This window comes from Solea solea, chromosome 2 (genome assembly GCF_958295425.1).
Source record: "Solea solea chromosome 2, fSolSol10.1, whole genome shotgun sequence".
NCBI lineage: Eukaryota > Metazoa > Chordata > Actinopteri > Pleuronectiformes > Soleidae > Solea > Solea solea.
Window position 1 is genome coordinate 2,095,228 of NC_081135.1, and position 23,146 is coordinate 2,118,373.

General features: G+C 41.9%; 1 protein-coding gene across 12 annotated transcripts in view; it reads left to right on the plus strand.

Moving 5' to 3' along the window:
- Positions 1-21,677, plus strand: part of LOC131474247 (muscleblind-like protein 2a) — a 58,122-nt gene extending 36,445 nt beyond the window's left edge. For 2 of the 12 annotated variants that reach the window (XM_058652018.1, XM_058652024.1), the window contains exons 3-9: positions 1,742-1,906; positions 3,167-3,370; positions 5,544-5,804; positions 9,499-9,552; positions 9,943-10,093; positions 12,077-12,112; positions 15,810-21,677. In XM_058652018.1, coding sequence (XP_058508001.1) covers positions 1,742-1,906; positions 3,167-3,370; positions 5,544-5,804; positions 9,499-9,552; positions 9,943-10,093; positions 12,077-12,112; positions 15,810-15,934 — 996 coding nt within the window. In that variant the 3' untranslated portion in view covers positions 15,935-21,677. Of the gene's footprint in view, positions 1-1,741; positions 1,907-3,166; positions 3,371-5,543; positions 5,805-9,498; positions 9,553-9,942; positions 10,094-12,076; positions 12,113-13,072; positions 13,168-15,809 lie in introns of all 12 variants that reach the window. The other 10 variants (XM_058652075.1, XM_058652041.1, XM_058652056.1 and 7 more) reach the window with 10 other exon arrangements.
- The last annotated feature ends 1,469 nt before the right edge of the window (positions 21,678-23,146 follow it).

Consider the following 23,146-nt stretch of genomic DNA (forward strand, 5'->3'; position numbering starts at 1 on the left):
ATGGGGCTATGACATACTGTGGCTGAATTATATTATAATATTTTATGTTCATTTGAAATGAAATAGGCTGTTCCAATCAAAATGAAATCAACATTATTTGTATTTATATAAATAATATAGAAAAAAACTACTTTAATGTGCTGGAAATTTAATATATATATACACTCTGTGAATTGTCATTATGATGAGTCTTTATATACACACACACACACACACAGAGAGACAGTAGCTACTTCAAATCCATATCATGCTTTGGGTTTATTTGCATCACGACCCATGGGAGGTGTTCCAGATATTACGTGCTACACTATAAGAGTAGTGTGAGAATAAGAATAACATATTGTCTAGTAGAATTTTCACACCAGGCAGGCGGCGTCTCACTCTTGTGAATAGAAAAATCGAGTGTCGTTGGTGTTTGTTATGTCGTAAAAAGACAAATGTTTTATCACAAGGTGGCAGCATTTAGTGAGTGGACTTTTTACGAGGTTTCCTGAATGCATCTCGAAGCTGCTTCTCTGAGCTCAGTTTTTTAATTCGAGGAAGGTTAAATATCTAAATTATGAATGTGGAACATGTTTTTGGCCTTTATTTAAAAATAGGGACATAATTGAACTCATTCATTCACTAAGAATTCACTCAATTCAGTTAGAAAGCGCTGTTAAACAGCAAAATGAGTTAAAATAGAATAAATATATGATATTATATTAAATACTTATGAATGAATAAAGGAAATGCAGTGACTGTGTGTGTGTGTGTGTGTGTGTGTGTTGCTCTCTGACACACCTAAGTTTAAACACAGTCACTTTTTAATGTTTCTAATCACGCCAGTAATTTCTGGTCAACGCCCTAACAGAATTTCCTCCTCTTTATTAACTGATGACAAATTGTTTTTTTCACCTGGAAGCAAAAAATGAGTGAAATGATGAGTGCAGCTGCTGCATATGAAGTGTGGTGACGCGTTGTCCTTCAGTCTGAAATAGTTTTGGAGTGCAGCGGCTGAGTAATTGAAGTCACTAGAGGAAATTAGTGAATTATTGCTCCTGCGTCTTCTCATAAGAGACTGATTGTAGTTTAGCTTCGCCGCGTCACGCTGCCTCCGTCTCTCCTCTCGGCCTCTTCTCATTCATTTCCTCTCCGCACTAATTCATTCCACTCCGTATTTTCCACTCGGTCTGATCTTTACTGTTATTTTCCTGTGGACGGACCACAAATATGGAACTAATAAGAGTCACAGGATATTCTCCTGTACCTGAAACAAACATTTCAAGGAAATAACGGAATATATTAAGTATTCAAATCACTCCTCGAGCCAAACCCAAAGCTTTATTGTTATTCTTCATCGTTCTTTGTCATGATTGGATTTTTGAGTTCATACAGAAAAGAGATTATCCTTTTATTTAAAGATTTATACGAATTAAAGAAGACAAGACGCGTGTGTATGTGTAAAAATGAAGAATTAAGAGTGTAATTGCCTTCACCCATGACCTCCAGCGTGTCTGTGTGTACACGTGCAGATCCAGGAACTAAGAACCGACCAGATTTAAGTCAGAAAGCGATAATAATCTCTCACACGACGACGTTTCCACCCGATGCTGAGCTTTAATAATCTTATGTTTCACACTCGCACAGTGTGAATATGGATGCTGCCTTCAAGCACTTCATGATTTTATAATCAATGCCACATAACAACCACCTCGCTCTCTCTCTCTCATCTCTCTGTCGCCCCCTGTTGCCGGTTTAGGGCCGCTGCACACGGGAGAACTGCAAATACCTCCACCCACCCGCTCACCTGAAGACCCAGCTGGAGATCAACGGGCGCAACAACCTGATCCAGCAGAAGACAGCGGCGGCCATGTTGGCTCAGCAGATGCAGTTCATGATCCCGGGCACCGCCATGCAGCCTGTGGTGAGTTTGATGTTTTCATGTCATACATCTAATCGGAGAATTTGGTTAATTGGAGTTACTGTCAGTGTCTCACACTTACACACACACACACACACACACACACACACACACTGTTTAAAAGACACGACGTACGGACTCATCGCTGACAACATGGCTGCCAGTGAGTGATTATAGCAGCTTGATAACATCTATGCCTGCTTATGTCTGCAATATTTTAATATTTGACAAGAGAAAAACTGAAGTTTGTGTCAGTTTGTAAATCCTTTTCTCCCCTACACCAAACCCCATAGAGAAAATCAGTGATTTTACATCGCGGCACACAGGAGTTGTTGATCTACTGCTTCCTCCTTTAGTATGTTCAAAAGTGTTATTTTTATGAATTCTGTGTTTGAAATCTTTAATTCTGATTAACAGAAGTGACACAAACTGACCACAAGAGGCAGCGGTTGACCAGCAGCTGCTGTGTCCATGCGAGCTAAAAACACTGATTTTCTCTATGGGGTTTGGTGTGGGAGAGTGAGCGCTTTACAAACTTCAGTTTCCTGTCAGAAAAGACTTTTCAGGGGGCAAGAAAAAGTGGCAAAATATATATATATATATATATATATATAATATTCTTAAGACATTGTAGATTTGAGCTGATGTAGATTAGTTTACAACCCCACAAAAAAAGGTGAAGCAGACGAGGGTTCACTGAGGTAACATGACGAGTCAGTGACAGTTCATCACGCAGACCTTTGATGGATATTCACCTGAGAGAACAGGTTTTAGTGGAGGACGGCCGTGTCTGTTCACACCCCCGCCGCTGCAGTCGCAGTGCCCTTGAGCAAAGCACAGCAATCCTGAGCTGCTCTCTGGGGGGTTTGTGCTCTGCAGTCAGGCGCGACTGCCAGGTGTGAACATGTTTAACTGCATCAGCGTTGAGTTCCTGCGTCGCTGAAAAAGAACACGCGTGCTCAGCGAAATCTTCAGCGCTTTACACGGAGGGTTAAAAACATAACTCTTCCCTTATTTCTACCCTTAATTCCCTTCTCTTCTTTTCCTCATAAACCTTTTCACTCGCCCATTTCTCAACGTAGATGCACCATTTATTACAAATCTGCTTCTTCTGACTAATCTTTTTTAATTGCAATAGCCACTTCTCTGCCCTTCATCCTCCACTTCCTGCGTCCATCCATCACTTTAAGTCTTTCCCCCGCTAATAAGCCAAAGATGAGAGGGAAGACATTTTTTTGGGTGACTTTACTCTTTTGTCCGCAGCAGACGTTTCCAGTCAGCCAGGGTCTGGGCTCCGGCGCGGGACTCAGCTACACGCAGTACCTGACTCCCATGTCCCACAGCATGGGCCTGGTGCCCACTGACATCCTGCCCAACACGCCCGTCATCGTCCCCGGCAGCCCGCCCGTCTCCGTGACCGGCGGCTCGTCCTCCGGCCAGAAGCTGCTGCGTACCGACAAGCTGGAGGTGACACAACCCACTCATGGCTCTCTCTCTCTCTCCTTCTCTTTGCCTTTAAAGGGTTAAAAATTTCAAAAAATATTATTACAATTTGAGATGTCGATTTCAAGCTGAAGTAGCTTTAAAATATTGACTCATTTAAAGTTAATATATAAAAAAAATTACAGCAGTTTTTGGGAAGGTGACATTTTCTGACGCTAGGAACAAATTAGTAAGTTATTTTTAAAAGATCTGACACAGCAAAAAAATAATAATTATGCATACAAATCAATGTTTCTGCCAATCATTGACCCATCCCAGGGCCTAATATTAATTATTATCAAATTCTCCTTGAAATGTGTTTTATGGAAATTATTGTAGTTTTTTGTTTTTTCCAAAAAAAAAAAAAAAACAGTGGAGTTGTTATTTTTAAAAATATTATTAATATTTGATATGTATATTTCAGGCTGAAGTAGCTTTAAAAGACTGACTTATTTAAAGTGGAAGAAAAACTGTTTTTGGGAAGGTGACATTTTCTGCCGCTAGGAACAAATGAGTACGTTTTTTAAGGAACTCTTAAGGGGCTCAGTTTTCTCTGCTTCTCTGTCATCATTGCAGTTTTACATTATTATCTTTTACCTGAAAACACACAGACATTGAGTTAAATGACTCAACTGTTTCATAAAGTTAACTTAAAGTTCAATTCTGGCAGCACTGTTAGCGTTACAACACATTTAATGGACGTGAATAGATGCACTTTGAATTAACCTTCAGCTGATGAGACTAAAGAAGCAAATGAGGCTTGAAAAACCTGAAAAGTTCATTTCAGTCTATTGAAATCTGGGACCAAGCCACTTGTGGAGTCACAGTTTGAAAAGGAAAGGCTGGTAAATTGTGAAACAACAGCAGCAGCAGCAGCAGCTTTGTCTTTTGCTGTGTTATGATTTGGTCACTGTGCAGAGAGCTACACCCTTGTTTTTACCTCTGAATCATCGTCAAACACAAGACCCAGCGTGTGTGATTCTGTCGTGATAACAGCAATGATATTAATGATAATTATAATAATAACAATAATAATAATTATGATAGGAATTTACAGCAAACGAGCACAGAGGTCAACATCTTCCCCCCCTGGAGAAGTGTTATGATTGGGAAGGTTGCATATGGAGAGGGTTTTTCACTCCTCTACATTTCATAAATATAAACAATAACCTCCCTAAGACCTGGAGGTGATGCGTAGGTGTGTGCCTGTATGTGTTTTTCTCTGGGAGTGCTATCACTTAGCAACTGAATGAAGTTGGCTCTAATGAAAGAGTCCCTCAGAGACGCTCATACACTCCCACACAGTGTGTGTGTGTGTGTGTAAAGCAGATCCTCCTGTGATTGTGTTAAACACGACTGCTTCACTGCTTCACAGTCATTCGGGTTTGAAACCCTCCTTGCATGTGTTTAAATAAACCTTAAGTCTAATTTAAGCCTCATTTGTACAAACATCAGTATGTTATGTGTTTTATTTCCTCGTCACACGATTGAAACAGACCAGAAACCCATGAAATCCATCACCAGGGCTTATTTTCTCAGTTAATTGTTTGTCGTCGTCCACAAAATGTCATAAAATGTTAATCTGTGTTTGTTTTCAAATGTCTTGTGTTATACGGAGCAAAATATTCTGAAAAACACTCATAATTACTTTAAAAAATGAAGTCATCGATTAATAATCGCAGCCTGGTCTTCGCAAAATGTTATAAAATGTTTTGAATTCCTCAACCTTACATGAGAATAAAGAGAGGTTAAAGGTCCATTTTGTACAATTTAGAGTCATAAAAGTGTGTTTTATTACCTTATAATGAGCCCTATGTCCCCATATCTGCTATATGTGACTTCTCCTCTAGATGTCACTAAGTCCTACACACTGACCTGTTAACATTTTCGTTGGTAGTGTCACATTTTGAGTTTATTCCACAGCAGATAGTGAACTTAAACTGACTTTTAGCACTTTGTACAGATTTTAAACACTCACAAAAACTAAATAAATCATATAAAAATGAAATTGCACTCTAGCTTTAGCGTTAGTTGTATATAATAGAATTAAATTCAGTTATTTTTCTGTTAGTGCTGATTTATGACGCAGTGAAAACTCAAATATGTGTGTGTCTCTGTGTGTGTGTGTGCGCGCGTGTGTGTGTGTGCTCCCCCGCAGGTGTGCCGCGAGTTCCAGCGGGGCAACTGCGCGCGCGGCGAGACCGACTGCCGCTTCGCCCACCCGAGCGACAGCCCCATGATCGACACCAGCGACAACACGGTCACCGTGTGCATGGACTACATCAAGAGCCGCTGCTCCCGCGAGAAGTGCAAGTACTTCCACCCGCCGGCGCACCTGCAGGCCAAGATCAAGGCCGCGCAGCACCAGGCCAACCAGACGGCTGTGGCCGCACAAGCCGCCGCCACAGCTGCAGCCATGGTGAGCGCACGACACCACAGGAAACACGCACTCTTACTGTTATCGTAGAGCTTCTAAAGTTCAGTCCACGTTGAACCTTCCACTGAGATCTTATCTTTGAGGATTATTATATTGCCAAACTCGCTCACACCAAACCCCATAGAGAACATCAACGATTGTTTCATCACGGCACACAGGAGCTGTTGATCGACTGCTGCCTCCATCAGTACCTTCAAATGTCTTATATTGTGTATTCGACATTTAAAATCCTTCGTTCAGATTGACCTCAGTGACACAAAGTGACCACACGAGGCAGCAGTAGACCAGCAGCTCCTGTGTCCCCACAAGATAAAATAATCTGTTAGCTGTTAAAAAACGTCCGTTTCCAGCCTGAAAAGTGTTGAAAATGTTCTTAAGACATCGAAGACTTAAGCAGGAGTGGATTTTCTATATATTGTATTGTGTAGATAGGTGTAGTTTTTGTGAGGTGGTTAAAATAGTTATCCCTGGTGTCCCTGGTGTCCCTGCTGGCGAGTTCTGGGTGACACCTGCACTTGAGAAAAACCTGACCTGTCCCTTTAATGATGACTCACTGGGGAACATAAAATGTGGAGCGCTGCTTTATTACTGTAAAAACAAACATACCCACCTGGCACCTGTGCTGGTTTGGCTTCAGTCAACAATAAACAGGGTTTAGTGAAGACTCAACGCTGCTGCTGCTGCAACAACAACAATCTGCCGCTCTCTGACCGCGCGACTCTTTTTTTTTTTTTTTTTTTATTTACAAATGCCCTTGGTTCACACAGAGACAATGTGCTGGCTCACCCCCCCTCTCATCCCATTGCCTCCCTCCCTCCCCCCGTGCTCTGTATGATAAATGCAGCTCTCTGCAGATCAGTGCAAATTGAATCAGGGATGGATGAGGATGTAACATCACAGTCCGTGTGGGTGGGGATGAGGCAGGAGTGGAGAGGGGTTACCCCCCCCCCCCCCCCCTGTGTTTCAGCTGGATAAATAAATACCCAGCAGTCTGAGGGGAGAGACAGGCAGGTGGCAGTGCAGACAGACAGACCACACCCTCCTCCCTGCTCCGAGTGGCTTTTTTGGCTGCTGCGCTCGCACACACACACACACACACACACACCTTGCACTGCATCAGTGTGCTGACGCCTTTCCTCCACGGCATGGGCATGCTTTACACGTCGCACAGAACTCCCTCTCTCCCTCTCTCCCTCTCTCCCTCTCTCCCTCTCTCCCTCCCTCTCATTGGCTGCCTCCATCTCTCTCTCTCTCGTGTTTTCTACATACGTAGGTCCACAGTGCAGATGTTAAGTTAACCGTGAGTCAGCGCTGGTGAGTGTCGTTGCAATAAAGGTCCAGTGTGTAACATAAAGATCATTTGCTTTGCGTAGCCTAAGATTAACACTGTAGTATGTACTCGCTCGGCCGGGTGCGTCGCATCCTTTAAACGAAGTGAAGTAAATACAAAAGAATGCTTTTGTTTGTAGTATCTGCTAAAATCTATGACTTATTACTGACATTTACTGACACAGGTTTGTACCAACCACAGACTTACAGGGTACAACATTGAACATACAACAGAACAAACAAGGGCCTGAGATTTAAGAGACAGAACCAAACATTTAGATTTTTTTACGGTGATGTTACAGTCCAGTGTGTAGAAGGCTTTCATGGTAGAAACTGAATGAACGTTTGTATTAAGGCGCTGTTCCATTATTCAGCTCTAGCACTACTTGACTTGACTCTAACCGAAAACTAGTTCCTGGTACCTGGAAACATCTCTGAAAACATGAAGCGTTAATCTCCGACATTAACATTTAACAGATGATCCTCTGGTTCTAATGATTCAGTTACACTGAAAACGACTGCTTTGTGTGTTTGTGTCGCGGCCGTTGCTATGGCGACTCCGCCCACATTGAGGAGGAGCTATGAAGTCATGGAAAACGACGTGACTGAGTCAGCGTGTGCGCGCTTTAAAACTGCCGTTGACCTCCGTTGTGGTCTGTGAGGGCCACCGTAGTTCCCTCATCATTAGCTGTCACTTTAAAACAAGGACTGAAAATGTCCTGAATCTATTATATTAACAATAAGCCAGCGTTTTAAAGTGGTCAGCACAGTTTTTAACGATTGTCTCACCTCTGCGACTTTTCAATCAGGTGAGCGGGCGCGTCGTCGAGGCTTTAACTCACACGTTTGCTCCTGTGTGTGTGTGTGTGTGTGTGTATGTGTGTGTGTGTGTGTGTGTGTGTGTGTGTTTTCCCCACTCTCCAGTTTATCAACTTTATGACCCAATTCCCAATTTACCATGCGCAGTTACAAGCCGCGCTAAAGGTGAGGAGGGTTAACCTCGGCGCGGCGACTTGTTTAGTCAGCGCCTTGGAGCCAATGTTCTGCCGGCTCGCGGCCTAAAGCCGGGGGAAACTTTTTATTGAACCATAAAAACCCCGCGTTGCTGCTCTGCTGCAAATACGACCAATACAGTCACCAATAACTCACTGTTTTTCATTTAAAGTAAATTGGCTGTATTGAAGTGTGCTGCAGACGAGGTTACATTAAGACTCTCCTGCTTTAATCCCCGGGATTACACTTTTTTTATTCATCGCTTATTCACTGTGTTGTTGCTTCCCCACACTGTGACCTCCTGCAATCATCTCTGCTCTCACTTCCTGTCGAAAACATCCTCCATTTTTGATTCACACACTTGTTTGACAGTGCATCGTTCACTCTGTAACGACCAGAAAGAGAGAAAACGCCACATACAACTACACAACAGGCTTGTGCATGGACTCATCCTCACATTCATGTCATCTTTTGTGTGTGTGTGCATTCACTCAGCATTCACGTCACTTTTTAAATCAGTGAGAATAAACAGAGCTCCACATTCTGGGATTAAACTGCAAAGACATATTTTCAAGGTGTCCATTAACGCCTCCTCCTCCTCATCCTCCTCCTCGCTGGTCAATTTGACCTCAGTTCACAGTAAAAGTAAATAAAAAATAATCTCAGCGACACAAAACGACATGGAAATAAGTCAATACTGTGTCAGGGTTCCACGGAGAGTCAGGGATGTGATTGTTAAACTGCTTTTTGTCAGCGGTGTCTGGACTGTGATTCACCAGGTAGAATTAAAGGTTATTTTAAAAACATTATGCTGCTAAAAAAAAGCATTTAAGATTCAAATCTCCACGTTCCTGCCGCAGAAATAAAACTACAGAGGCCAAATTGTAGCTGTACCTAATAATCTGACCACATAAATGTGTCCAGATGTCGCTGCCGGATGGAAACGTTGTTCTGTGTCGTCATTTGTGTTGACATTATTATATATTTTGTACTATTCAGTACTAAAAATGCTTTTCCCAGTAGTAAAAAAAAAAACAAAGTTAATAATAATAATGTAGATGCTTTTGTTGCTTTTGTACTAATTCAAAAAAAAGGAAAAGAAAGAAAAATTGGTAGCAATGTTTCTTCAAAGTAAAACAAAAGAAAATGATTTTTTGTTTATGTGCATGCCTATTGTTTTGTATGTGGTATACTTGCATTCAGATTATTTTTGTTTTTGTTTTTTTCCTTCTCACCTACCCACAATGCAATGCTGTCCCCCATGACGCACCTCTGCTTGCTGTTACCTGTATGTTAATACGCTTGAATCCCATTGGCCCACTGCCATCATGTGCTCGCTGCCTGCTAATTAAAGACTCAGTCGACTGCCAAAGCAATGAAGCGACCCCTCGAGGCAACTGTAGACCTGGTACTTTGACCTTTCACCTTTTGCTTTGCATGTAGCTTCTTTAATTGTACTGTAGCCACTCACAAAAAAAGAAAATTAAGTTCTCTCTTTTGTTGTTTTTTGTGAAACTTTTGAAAGTATTTGAAATAGTTTATGGTTGTTAACTGAATGAAGTAGATGGTAATGCTAACGTAGTCTTCTGTAACGTGCTGTTGTTGACTGCCTTGCTATGATTTAATTTTCTCATTGTCTTTGTGCTAGTAGTTTACTGCAAGTCTTCATTTGTTTACTGTGCTGTAGAAAGACAGAATGTTGATTTATGGACGTTATTCAGCTCCAATCTGCCTGTGTTTTTGTCACGTGTGTGTGTGTGTGTGTGTGTGCGTGTGTGTGTGTGTTTCGTGTGGCCAGGCGTTTCCCCACGGCGTCCTCCAGCCGCTACCAAAGAGACCGGCACTGGAGAAGAGCAACGGAGCGAGCTCCCTGTTCAACCCCAGTGTTTTGCACTACCAGCAGGCGCTGGCCAACGCACAGCTGCAGCAGCCTGCTTTCTTTCCCACAGGTGAGAATCTCCCTCGTGGACACACACACTTAACACACACTTAACACACACTTAACCCTTTAATTATCACACACACATCTCTTCCATCTGTTTCCTTTTCAAAGACTTAAAGACAGAAGTAGTCGCTGCTTTGACGCGAACACTTTAAGATTTACCGTTTCATATCGTGATTATCGACCAAAATAATCAAGATTCTGCATGTTATTGTGATCATTGTGAAGTAAATATATATATTTAAACATTTATCATCTTATTTGTGATGCAAAATATTACTTCTACTTCTAAAAATGGACAGTATGGAAGAGGATTAAGGCCACATGTGGATATTTTTTTGGAAAACAAAATAAAAAGCCAGGATTCTGACTTAAATCTCAGTATTCTAACTCTTGTTTCTACAAACTCTCCTCCGTACAAAAACATGAAATTAAAAACAAGAATCAAATCAATCAAATCTAAGGTCCTTAAATATGAATCTCTTGTTTTTTAATAATTACAACAAGTTCTGTGAGTTAGTTTTCAGCTTCTTTAATGTGAATAGTTTGGCTGTACATCACTCTCAGCAGATAAGAGGCTCTGAAACTGTGATTAAATGTAGAATTAAAGGTTATTTTAAAAACGTATGGTGTTGAATTTATTGTTTTCCCAAAGTGAAAGTTTAAAAATAAGCATTTAAGGTTAAAATCCTCTTGTTCCTGCCACAATAATAATAAAACAAAAGAGCTTAAAGTGTAGCTGTACTTAATAATCTGACCACAGAAATGTTGGTGTCAGATGTAAAAGTTGATTGAACTGAAGAAAACGTGACCTTTGAGAACATCATATGTTAGTCGACATTTTACTGGATTCATTGATTAGATGATGATGAAATGAATCCGCTCTAATGTAAACAATAATCCACTCATTGTGAGTGTGTTAAAATCACACGCTGGCTGAGACAAAAACCAAATAAGCTCTCTGACTTTGTTTCAGGGAAGAATCCAATAAAGAAAAACACTCTTTAGGCCTTAAAAAGAAAAATAATGGCAAAGACAAACCTATTCAGTTTGTATTTAATCCGTGCTGGCAAGAGCAACGAACAATAATCTCATTTATCAAAAGCACTTTTCCAATTTTCCCAGAATGAATTCAGGGCCTCGTCGTATTCCTCTTCAAGTTCTTTTACTCTCGAGCGAAAGGAATCCAGTCCAAACTGAGAGTAGCTGCAGAGCCTCGGGTTAAACTGCAGCGCTCGTGATTCATGTGGACGCTCGTCTGCTTTCTACCTTCTCGCTAACTTTCCCTGCGCTGTGGAAATGTCTCCTCGTCCCTCTGTGTGTGTGTGTGTGGACATGTGGCTTCAGGTTGGGTGTGTGATGTTTACTGTGATGAAATGACGACGTGTGCACTGACCCTGCATGATGATGATGATGCTGCTGCTGTCACCTCTGTGCTTTTCCTTCCTCTTGCAGTTTGTCTTATCTCTTTTTCCCATAAAGTACGTCTTTGATTATTTATTATCACCAAAACATATGAGAATAACACGCGTAAAATCTAAATGAAAGTTCAGGAGGAAAATGCTGTTAAATAAACTCCACGTCGTATAAGTCACTCATTACCCATCATTCCCGTTCTTTACACCTGTAAACGTGAAACAATTAAAGCTGCTATCAGCGATGTTTTTCTTTAATCTCACTTCCTCTACATCACCTGATGAACACATGATGTGAAGGGGGCGGGGCTTTCATAACTACACCTCCCCCTTTGTGGAGTGAGTGAGTGAGTGAGTGAGTGAGTGAGTGATTGATTAACCCCATCTGACATCACCACTGCAACAGAAGCACAGGAGTTTTGTTTTTGTCTTGTATAAATAACCTTGTTGTTGTTGTTGTTATTATTATCCTCCCTCTCAATTAACACGTTTCTTTCCTCCTCTCTCTCCCCCTCTCTCTCTCTCTCTCTCTGTCTCTCTGTCTCTCTGTCTCTTTCTCTGCATGAACACAACAGGGTCAGTCTTTTGCATGACTCCTGCTAGCAGTCTTGGTAGGTCCCGACCTTCCCTTTGCACTCACACCACGCACGTTGTTTGATGTAGTTTGGGGGCGTGTGTTTGTACTGTGTGTGGGGTGGGGGGATGGGGTGGGGGGGTGGGAGTGGTGGTGGGAGGAGCGTCTGCAGCTCTTTGCAGGTGAGACAAAAACTGCGTCTCTGCACCGCCTCGTGTTGTTTGTGTCGCCTGAGAAGAGTTCCAGTCGTGGTTTTTCCCGCTCACTGACGTTCTCTGCTAAATGATGGTGTTGATGATTTAAACCATGTGAGCTGAGACTGTGACGACGCAGCAGACCGACGTGTTTGTTGTGTAGCTGTAGGTCTGTCTGCTGTGCCCCGTGTTGATCAGGAAATTTCAAATCAGTTTCCCAGAGAAGTTTACAAACAACGGGACGGGAATGAAAGAGTCTTAAGTGTCTTTGGCGCGGTGGCGGCGGAGTTAGCCGACTGTGTTTCTGGCGTCTCCCCGCTGCTCGGCTTTATCAGCCCACATTTATTTAAGAGACAAATAGGAGGGAAATTCCCGTGTCTCAGATTTGGTGTCTTCTGTGCCCTTTAAATTTCTCTGGGAAATAAACAACCCCGAGCAAAACTGATTTTCCGTATAAATTTCCTTACCTGTGATTGTAATCAGCTTCTCTCCTCTTGTTTTCTGTTATTTTGTTTGTTTGTTTTTTCCTCCCACGCTCCCTTTTCTTTCTTTCTGTCCTTCCTTTGCTTTGCATTGTGAATGGTTGCATGCCATCTGCCGGTGTAACCCTAACGATGGCTTGCTGGCTCTCTGTAACATCCACCATCATCAACTACAACAACAACAACAACAACAACAACAACAACAACAACAAACGACACCGCCGCTCGCACACTCATCACAACTGCTCCGCCCACCTGTCCATTGCTACCCCCTTCTCACCTCTCCACCTTCCCCCGTGCTCTCCCGCCCTCAAAACAAAGTCCCAATGATGTACAGTGCTACGCCTGCTACTGTCTCTGCAGCAACAACTCCTGCCACAAGTGTCCCCTACGCAGCAACAGCACCAGCCAATCAGGTTTGCTCCTTTTAAAGCTTTCTCTCATCAGTCCCCGGAGCTCTGAATAAGTGCTGCCCTCCGAGTGTAAAGCAGAGGGGCGCTGTCCGAGCCGGCGCGGCGCGTAAATCGGCCACTCGACGAGCACTTCTTCAGAGCTCCCACATTTGCAAAGTAGTAGTTTGTGTCGTGTTGTGTTGCACTACTTTTCTTTCTTTGTGTTTGCATGTTTCACTTTTGTTTTCCACTTCTGTCGTCAAAATGAGCCTCTCCATCTGCAGCAGGGGGCGCCGCTCGTGCGTGCCACACACACACACACACGCACGCAAACGCACACAATCCCTGCAGCTTTGTTTCCATACGCACCGCTCACACGTTTACCTTGTTTCTCCAGAAGGATAAATGTGAGTTACGAGCCGGTCAGAGAGAGAGAGAGAGACGATCACAGAAGTTGTCTAAAAATGGCGCTCCTGTTGCTGCTGCTGCGTGTCAGCGGGAGCCAGGAAAGCTGCGCCCACGTCTGAATGCCAGGGTGACGCATGTGTGCCCCAATTTAAACCTGGACGATTTCAGGACAATGCTGGCACTCTGGCCTCATGCAGCTGCCAATCACTCTCTGCTCCAACGTGGACCGCGACACAAAGACCGAGGAGCCACGGGCAACCGTCGTGTCCGCAACATGAAATTATTATTAAGAACCTTGCTCCACTTATTCTCGCTCCTCCTCTTTTACTTGCTGCCTAAAACACAAGAGTTTTAGCCACTTAACAGAAGACTCAGCTCATAAAATCTGCTTAAGTCTTATTATATCTTAAGAAGAAAATCAGCGATTTTACCTCACGACTGCTGCCTCGTGTCGTCGTTTTGTGTCACTGAGTTAAATAAAGACGTATATATTACACTATAATAGGTTAAGAAGCTGTTCAACACCATTTTCTGAATGAAAACTGAATTTTTTATAAATCATTCACTCTCCCACACCAAAGTCCATAGAGAAAATCAGTGATTTAACATCACAGCACACAGGAGTTGTTGATCCACTGCTGCCTCTATCACTAGGTTCAAATGTCTTATTTTGAAAAATTCGGCATTTGAAATTCTTTCTTTAGATTTACTTCAGCGGCACAAAGTGACCACACGAGGCAGCAGCGGACCAGCAGCTCCTGGTTGCCTCCTGTGTTTTTAGAATTTCAAATAAAAAAAAGGGAGATGAATCTTCTCCAGTGAGGAGTACTTAGTGCTTTATTGCTCCTCATTGGCCGCCAGTATGTGCACTTCCTGTGAGTCACCGTCTCCTCCTGTAATTGGCATTCAGCAGCAGCAGCAGCAGCAGCAGCAGCAGGAAGCAGAGCGGCTCCTTAAAGATCCATGTGGGACAAGAACCCACACTGACGTCAGCGCTCGCTGTCTGCCTCCGTCTGCCCCCGCCCCACCCCCCCCACCTCGCCCCCGCCCCACCAGAGGCTGCATTACGTTAGGACACAGTCAACATGTAGAATCACCAGCTGCACTGCACACAGTGCGCGTCTTGTTTTGGGTTTTCAGTATAAAACCAAAGACCAGGAGAAAGAGCCGGACGTTGTTATGATGTAAATTATGAAACTGTGCGTCTCTGTGGCACATAATGGCCGCCGCACACACACAGGAGGAGGAGCACAGAGAGTCCAGCGTCCGGTCACCTTTTGACCTTCTGAAGTGTCTCTGTGACACGGCGGAGCGCGAGCCAATCACGACGCTCCGTGTGACGGCTGCATTTCACAAACCTGTCACCAACTGGTGGTGATGAGGTGTAGAGTCGCAGCACCCTCTGCTGTGTGAATGTGGTATTACACGCGAGCGCTGTGGCTGCAGACGTGTGAAGAACTGTCAGAGGGGCGGGTCTGTGCCACGCTGTAATGTTCAATATTCATGTTTATTTTCCACCTACTATTTAAAACCAGTGGCTTCTGTCGATTGTCTGTTAACAAACACACTGCAGCTTTGTTCTGTGTCGGCTCTGTGCCAGCAGCTCGTCCACCTCCTCTCCTCTTCTTCTTCTTCTTCCTCTTCCTCTTCCTCTTCCTCCTCTCGTTGTTATGTGGTGGATCATTCGTTTACATCCTAAAGAAAGGAGATGCTGAGGTTGCCAGATCTGAATCAAATGCTATTTTGCACCTGAAGAAAGTGGCGTTTTTTTGTTTTTTAACCACATCTCAACAACAGACAAATAACAGCCACAATTAAACACCATAAAAGCCACTTATTTGTAGCCGGTTGGATAAAAATGTCTGTTGATCGCTGGTGTTGCGTCTAACGCGACCACTCTTTGGTTTTAGCTGTGTTAAAGTCCAAAAACAAACTTGAATTTATGATATTTTCACTTCGTTCTGGACGTCCTTCCTGTGTCTGTTTCCTCGTCGTACATGAACACACCAGATGAAGTCTTACCGAGGACTTTAGCTGACACCGTTTGATCCAGATCTTAACGAGACACCAACCGTCACTTTTGTTCAATTACGTTGTGTTTTTCTTTTGTAAATAATGAAAAATCCACTGTCAGAGTTGTGGTTTCTGTCTAAAGTCCTCTTCCCTGTCTTCTCCGCATGGCTCTGTCTCTCTCTCTGTCTGTCTCTCTGTCTCTCTCTCTGTCTCTCTCTCTGTCTGTCTCTCTGTCTCCTCTGCAGATTATCCTGAAGTGAGCGTCAGGAAAGGACCGGAGTGTCTTGAAGCTGCACTAGGAAACCCAAAACAGCCCCTGTGTAAATACTACCTTGCCTCTCCTGTAGAGGTCCAACAACCTGCATGCTAAGAGTGTAACACTTCAATTTAACCGTAAGAACTGCAGTGCCGGTGTAACACACACACACACACACACACACACACACAGATTTAAAAAAACAAAAAAAAACACAGATATATAATGTATGTATTGCTAGAAAAGAGGAAAAAAAAACTATTAACATGAAAAAAAATCAAAAATATTCTCCTGTATTGTACGACATACACACATAACAGACACACTATAGAGGTCATTTTAACAACTCCGTCTGCACCCGATCTCTCATCTTTATCCTCCGCACAAACGTTTGGTCCCTGTGGTTGGTGGATGGTGGATGTTGGATGGTGGAGGAAATCCCCACGCTCGTGTTTTAACGTGGACAGCAGTGGCACAACCACACACACCTCGTCTCCACACGCGCTGTTAAAGAAGAAGATGCCATCGTCATCCTCCTCCTCCTCCTCCTCCTCCTCCTCCTCCTCCTCCTTCCTCTCCCTCTGCCAACTTCTCCTCTCTGGAAACAGAAACATCTCGCCAAAAGTCGTCGGCCAGACAGACGGCAGAGCCACAGCCAAACAAACACACACCCCATGTCTCAGTTTTGCCTGATTGTTTGAGCTGCTCCGAAAACAACGCCACTTATTTGTTTGGGCTCAGTTCTTTGTTGAGGAGCAGGAGGAGCAGGAGGAGGAGGAGGAGGAGGAGGAGGAGGAGTGGCAGGAAAGATAAAAGATTTAGTTTTTTGCATGCAGTCAGGACAGAGGACGAGGAAGACATGCCCAGTGTTGACAGAAGAACGAGAAGCCTCTGGGGTCGTTCACATGTAGCTAAATGATCACCTCAATCTAGCGTCTGCTTAAAAGACTTATTTTAAAGGATTTTACTCAATTAAATGTCAACTCATTTTATGTTTGACTGTTTTTAATAACTAAAACAAGTTCTCTGATTATTTTCAACTTCTTAAAAGTGAATATTTTCCAGTTTCCTCGCTTCGTATGACAACAAATATCAGAAAAACAATAATTTAATGTTTAACAACAACATTTTCAGACATTTTCTGGAACTAACATTTAAATAATCGCAAGATTTTATCGATTGTGGAAATAATCAACGCTAGACTGAAGACTTTTATTTTGAAAACTTGTGACTGACATGTTTTCAGTGTGAACAGACTTATTTTGAAAACTTGTGACTGACATGTTTTCAGTGTGGACAGACTTATTTTGAAAACTGGTGACTGACATGTATTCAATGTGGACAGACTTATTTTGAAAACTGGTGACTGACATGTTTTCAGTGTGGACAGACTTATTTTGAAAACTGGTGACTGACATGTATTCAATGTGGACAGACTTATTTTGAAAACTGGTGACTGACATGTTTTCAGTGTGGACAGACTTGTTTTTGAAAACTGGTGACTGAAATGTTTTCAGTGTGGACAGACTTATTTTGAAAACTGGTGACTGACATGTATTCAATGTGGACAGACTTATTTTGAAAACTGGTGACTGACATGTTTTCAATGTGGACAGACTTTTATTTTGAAAACTTTTGACTGTGATGTTTTCAGTGTGGACAGACTTTTATTTTGAAAACTTGTGACTGACATGTTTTCAGTGTGGACAGACTTTTATTATGAAAACTTGTGACTGACATGTCTTCAGTGTGGACAGACTTTTATTATGAAAACTTGTGACTGACATGTTTTCAGTGTGGACAGACTTGCTCCATATTTTCTTTGGCTTTTATTCTGACACATTATCAAAGAGGTGAAAATCGCGTGTTTTTTCACGATGCTACATTTGAACGACCTCTAAAGGTTCAGGGTTTTGTGCCAAGGCCTTAGCGACGCTTGATGGTTTCACCAAGCCTTGCATAAGTGTGTGTGTGTGTGTGTGAGAGAGTGAAGGTCTGCCGGCAGACTGGGACTTGACGCGAGGTCCACAACACCAGGGCCTGGTAGGAGAGTCTTTGTGGAGGGTGGTGTGGGTGAAGAAGGATTTAAGTGCTAAAAAAAAAAAGAAAAATAGGTGCATTTTGACGCCGCTCGTCAAAAACACAAAAAACAAACAAAGAAAAAAACGATGACTTGAACTTGGACTGGAGGGCTTTCACCCTGTCACCGTCGCTCGTCCTGTCCAAACCCTACATTCACCGAGAATCCTGTTCCATTTTTAGAAAACTGTAGAAGTGCCTAAGAAATGCTCATCAACAACAACAACAACAACAACAACAACAACAACAACACGCATCCCGATTGTATACGCTTAAAAAGAAATAAAAACAAACAAACAAACAAACACTGGCTCTCATCACACGGACTGTTCGGGGGAAAAAAAACAGACTTTTCCGACAAACCGTTTCTCAAGTGACTTTATCGGGAAAAACAAAAGAAGCGGGAAAAAAAAGGACGGACAAATCAGAAGCTAGCTTTGTAGAATGTGGTCTGAGTAGAGTTTACATGAGGAGACGTGAGCGAGTGACAGTGTTGTGAAACTGTGTCACGTGTGTGTAAAAGTGTCTCTTATTTTGAGAGTTTATATTCATAGTTTTAGAGACGTATTCAAAAAAAGGTTATTTAAGAGATTTTGTGTTGTGTGTGTCTACTCTTGAGGTATGTTTGAAAAACCACGCCCCCTCCGTCACCACCTCCACCTCCACAACAACAACAACAACAACAACAACAACAACAATCGTCTTTAAATTATTATTCTTTAACACCTTTAACAGCAAAACTCTGTAATGTCATGGTGCTTGATTAACATGGACAATCCACAGTCGGATCATTTCCATCCCTGCACTCTTCAGTCTACTCCTGCTTGATGTCTTAAGAATGACTTTTCACGCTTTTCTGATTTGAAACGGACGTTTTCTAACGTACTCGCTTCCCTGCACCAAACCCCATAGAGAAAATCATCGATTTTACACCACAGCTCACAGGAGCTGTTGACCCACTGCTGCCTCTGTGGGTAAGTTTAAATGTATAATTTGGTCACTTAAGTGTTTAAATTCCTTTGTTCTGATTTACCTCAGTGACACAAAGTGACCACACGAGGCAGCAGTAGACCAGCAGCTCCTGTGTCTCTGTGAGCTAAAATCGATGATTTTCTCTATGGGGTTTGGTGTGGGAGAGTGAGCTGGTGAAAAGAAAAGTCTGTAACTTTGAGATAATATATGAATATGTTCTTAAGGTATCGTAGACGTAATCAGGAGTAGATTTTATATATATTTTATTCAAAAATGTCACCACCTCCACCTTCTACAACAACAACAACAATCATCATTTTTCATCCGTTCACTCTGATATTTTTGTGGCAGGTGGTTTTAGAAAAAAACAAAAAAGACAAAAGACAAAAAAAACACGTTCTATATTTTGTTGTAATTTATCTTTTTTCGGTTTAAATTTGAGTCAGAAACAATGTTGTAAACTATTCTGTTTTGAAATGAATGTAATTTATTGGGGCTGTTTTTTCACTCATTTCAACGTTTTAACCGGTCAGGTCAGCAAATGAATGAGTGAGTGAGTGAGTGAGTGAATGAATGAGTGCGTGAGTGAGTGCGTGAGTGAGGAGACGCGTTTTTGTTTTGTTTTTTAAAAAAGAAACATTCAAACCCACCGATGGAAAGCGACCGGATCTTTCTTGCCTTCTCGTTGACGAAAGAAAAAAGAGTTTAAAGTTAAAAGAGTCGCTTGTGTTGTTGGAGGAGGAGAGAAAAAATATTCAAAAAGACATAAAAAATAAATAAAAAAGTTTATTGTATAGGTGACATTTTATCAAAAAAATAAAAAAAAGAAGAGCAGAAAAATTTCCAAAAAAGATGTACTTTTCACTCTATAGTATAATAGTGTTTCATAACAATATTGAGTTGTTGCCGTGGCGACGCGATGATGACTAAAGTTGGGTATTTTTGTAAATGACATGGTTTCCTGTTTGTTTTTGTTTCTGTTTTTTTTGCTAGAACACTGTACACAACACGGTTAGATTGTTAAAGAAAAGACTACGAACGTTTCTTATTCTTCACCGAGATTTACGACAACGACCTAAATATTTTCATTAGCAAAAAATATTATAACAACAGCAGCCTCTGTAAGCGCTGCGACTGTAACACTACCATAGATTTAAAGTCCTAAATGTTGCATAGATTATATATATATATATATGAATAAATATTATATATAAGAATGAAATAATCTATTAATTAATAATAAGTTTGGATGTACAGCTCATCCCCTGACAAAGGACCTTTAGGTTCCACACTTTATTCGAGGCGTATGTATCACTAGAGTTAAGGATTGCACTTTTCATAAGGGTTTGAAGATGTGATCGTTTCTTTTATTTCTTAACGTACAGTTTTAAAAAAAATAATAATAATCTGTTCATTAATCAGAGGCAGAAACCATGTTTGCATGAGGGGAAATCAGTGTTTTACTTTTCTTTTACTGCAGCAGAGAATAACAACAACAAAAGTCAATGTGTCTGAAAACACAACATTTCCCACAATGCCCTTTGTTTGTTTTCTAAACGAGGAAATGTGTCGGCCCGTGTTTGACTGACGGTGAAAAGGACGAGGAGGAAAATAAAGAGAAAAAAATGGAAGCACTTTCTGAGCAGACTCAGCTTATCCAAAACAATTTGCCTTATCTTGAGTCCATCGTGCTTAAAGGGACAGTACGGGTGTTTCTTTTGAAGTTTGTGGTCGCACGAGCGTTTACTGAAAATAAACGCTCACATAACTCAGTCTACTCCTGCTTGACTCTAGGATGTATGAAGAAAGACTTTTCTGGTTTGAAACGGAAGATTTCTAACGTATGCGTTTCCCCACACCAAACCCCATAGAGAAAAGCAGCGATTTAACGTCACAGCACACAGGAGTTGCTGATTCACTGCTGCCTCCATGAGTGAGTTTAAATGTGTCATTTGATCACTTCGGTGTTTAAATTCCTCTGTTCTGATTCACCTCAGTGACACAAAGTGACCACACGAGGCAGCAGTAGACCAGCAGCTCCTGTGTCCCCACGAGCTAAAATCACTGATTTTCTCTATGGGGTTTGGTGTGGGAGAGTTGGCTGTTAAAAAACGTCCATTTCCAGCAAGAAAATTGCTGAAAATGTTCTTAAGATGTCATAGAATTAGGCAGGAGTAGATTTTATTTATATTTAATTCAAAATTGGCTAAAAAAACATTTTTATCTCATGTGGAGTGATCCATAAAATCACTGCGGACACCTCACACAGCCACCCTTCAAAAAACCTGAACTATCCCTTTAAAGTTTTATGTTTTTAAGAGCTCTTAAAAAAAAGTTATTCCTCACTTTCATTTCACTTTTATCTCTTTCTATTAAAAACAATGTTTTTCAAGGTTTTAAGCCAAAACTGCATGAGCGTGAACAGCCGCTGATCTTCATCCTTTGTCCCCTTTGCCTTATTACAATGGCACTGAACGGAGCTTGTAACTCACAGCTTTAGCCAGCAGAGGGCGCTACACTGGGAGACTGCAGGGTGAAGACGTGTGTGGCTGCCTGTGCCATCGCTGCAGTTAAACCTTTACCAACCAACACAAGTACAAACGAGAAAGATCCATTCAAGCAAAGACCCTCATCCCAGTTTTACTTTCAGTGTAATCATTTCTAAATGTTCTTTTTGGGTTTTTTGTTGTTTTTTTTTTTTTCATATATTTTGTGCTATTTTATGTTTCTATAGTCCAATGTTTCTTTGGTTCCAGCAAGATAATGTAAAATCTATTGGAAGATAAATAAAGAAAATCAAATGAAATCATTGTTGTCTGGACGTCTTATTGAAGTAAAGTTAGTGTTGCACCAAACTCCATAGAGAAAATCAACAATTTAACATCACAGCACACAGGAGCTGTTGATCGGCTGCTGCCCCCGTGAGTGAGTTCAAATGTGTCATTCTGTCACTTCCGTGTTTAAATTCCTTTGTTCAGATTTACATCAGTGACACAAACTGACCACACGAGGCAGCACTAAAGCAGCAGCTCCTGTGTTGCCTGTAGCTAAAATCACTCATTTTCTCTATGGGGTTTGGTGCAGGAGAGTAAGCTGTTAAAAAAGACTTTTGCTTTTAGTCAGAAAAGGCAACAAACATGTCTGTAGGATGTTGCCGAGTTACGCAGGTGTAGATTTTATGAGGTGAACTCTCTTGTGTGTCCTCGTGTCCACACTGGCAGTCATGTATGTGTCAGAAAACTGAACTGTGCCTTTAAACAAAATCATATGAGGGCTCATTAGTACTGAAATATCTCAGCTTTCACTTAATTTTCCATGAAAGTCACTGATGTTTTTTTAACTGTTTCCAAGCCGCTGCAGTGTGTGAATCTAGTGTATTTGTGTCTATATTTAGTGTTTAAACGTGTGCACGACAGACACACAGCACTGTCCTGAAATTACTCCAGACAGATTTACGGAGGAAACTCCTCGCCGAGCTCGCTGGTGTGTGCAGCTGCGCCGAGGAAGACTGAGTGTGTCTGGAACAGCCTCTGTCACCTCACCAGCGCTTGACCTAGTTTCCACGGCAACTGTGGAGACTGTCCTACCATGAAAAATGACATCATCAGTAGACACTGCAGGATCTCTTGTAAGCGCTTGTCAGCAGTGAGTGCACGGAGTGTGAGACAAAGACGCCCCAGTCAGACTGAGAAACATGGCTGCCGGGGGGGACGGGGGACGGGGTGGGGGGTAAAATACTAACATTAAAATACACTTTACAACATTTACATATATATATAAGAACAATAAATCTAAGGTTTGTGTCACTTTGTAACCGACTCACTCTCCCACACCAAACTCCATAGAGAAAACTAGTGATTTTACATCACAGCACGCAGGTGGTGTTCACCCACTTCTGCCTCTATTTTTTATAATTTAATGAGTTATTTAATGCTGTTTTGTGACGTCGCTGTTTGAAATCGTGCATTCTGATTTACTTCAGTGACATAAAGTGGCCACACGAGGCAGCAGTGGACCAGCAGCTTCTGTGTCCCCTGTGAGCTAAAACGACGATTTTCTCTATGGGCTTTGGTGCGGGAGAGTGAGCGTTTATTAAACCTCTGAGATAGCGACGTCAACATGTCGTTAAGATGGTACAGACTTCAGTGAGTGATGCTTTTATTAGGTGAGATGTTTATGAAGTGGTTAACATCGTGACTTTTTAATCCCCAAACTATCCAGTGGGTCTTTTAAAATAAATATTTACTAATTCTGCCCATTTCCTGTCCTCTCTTT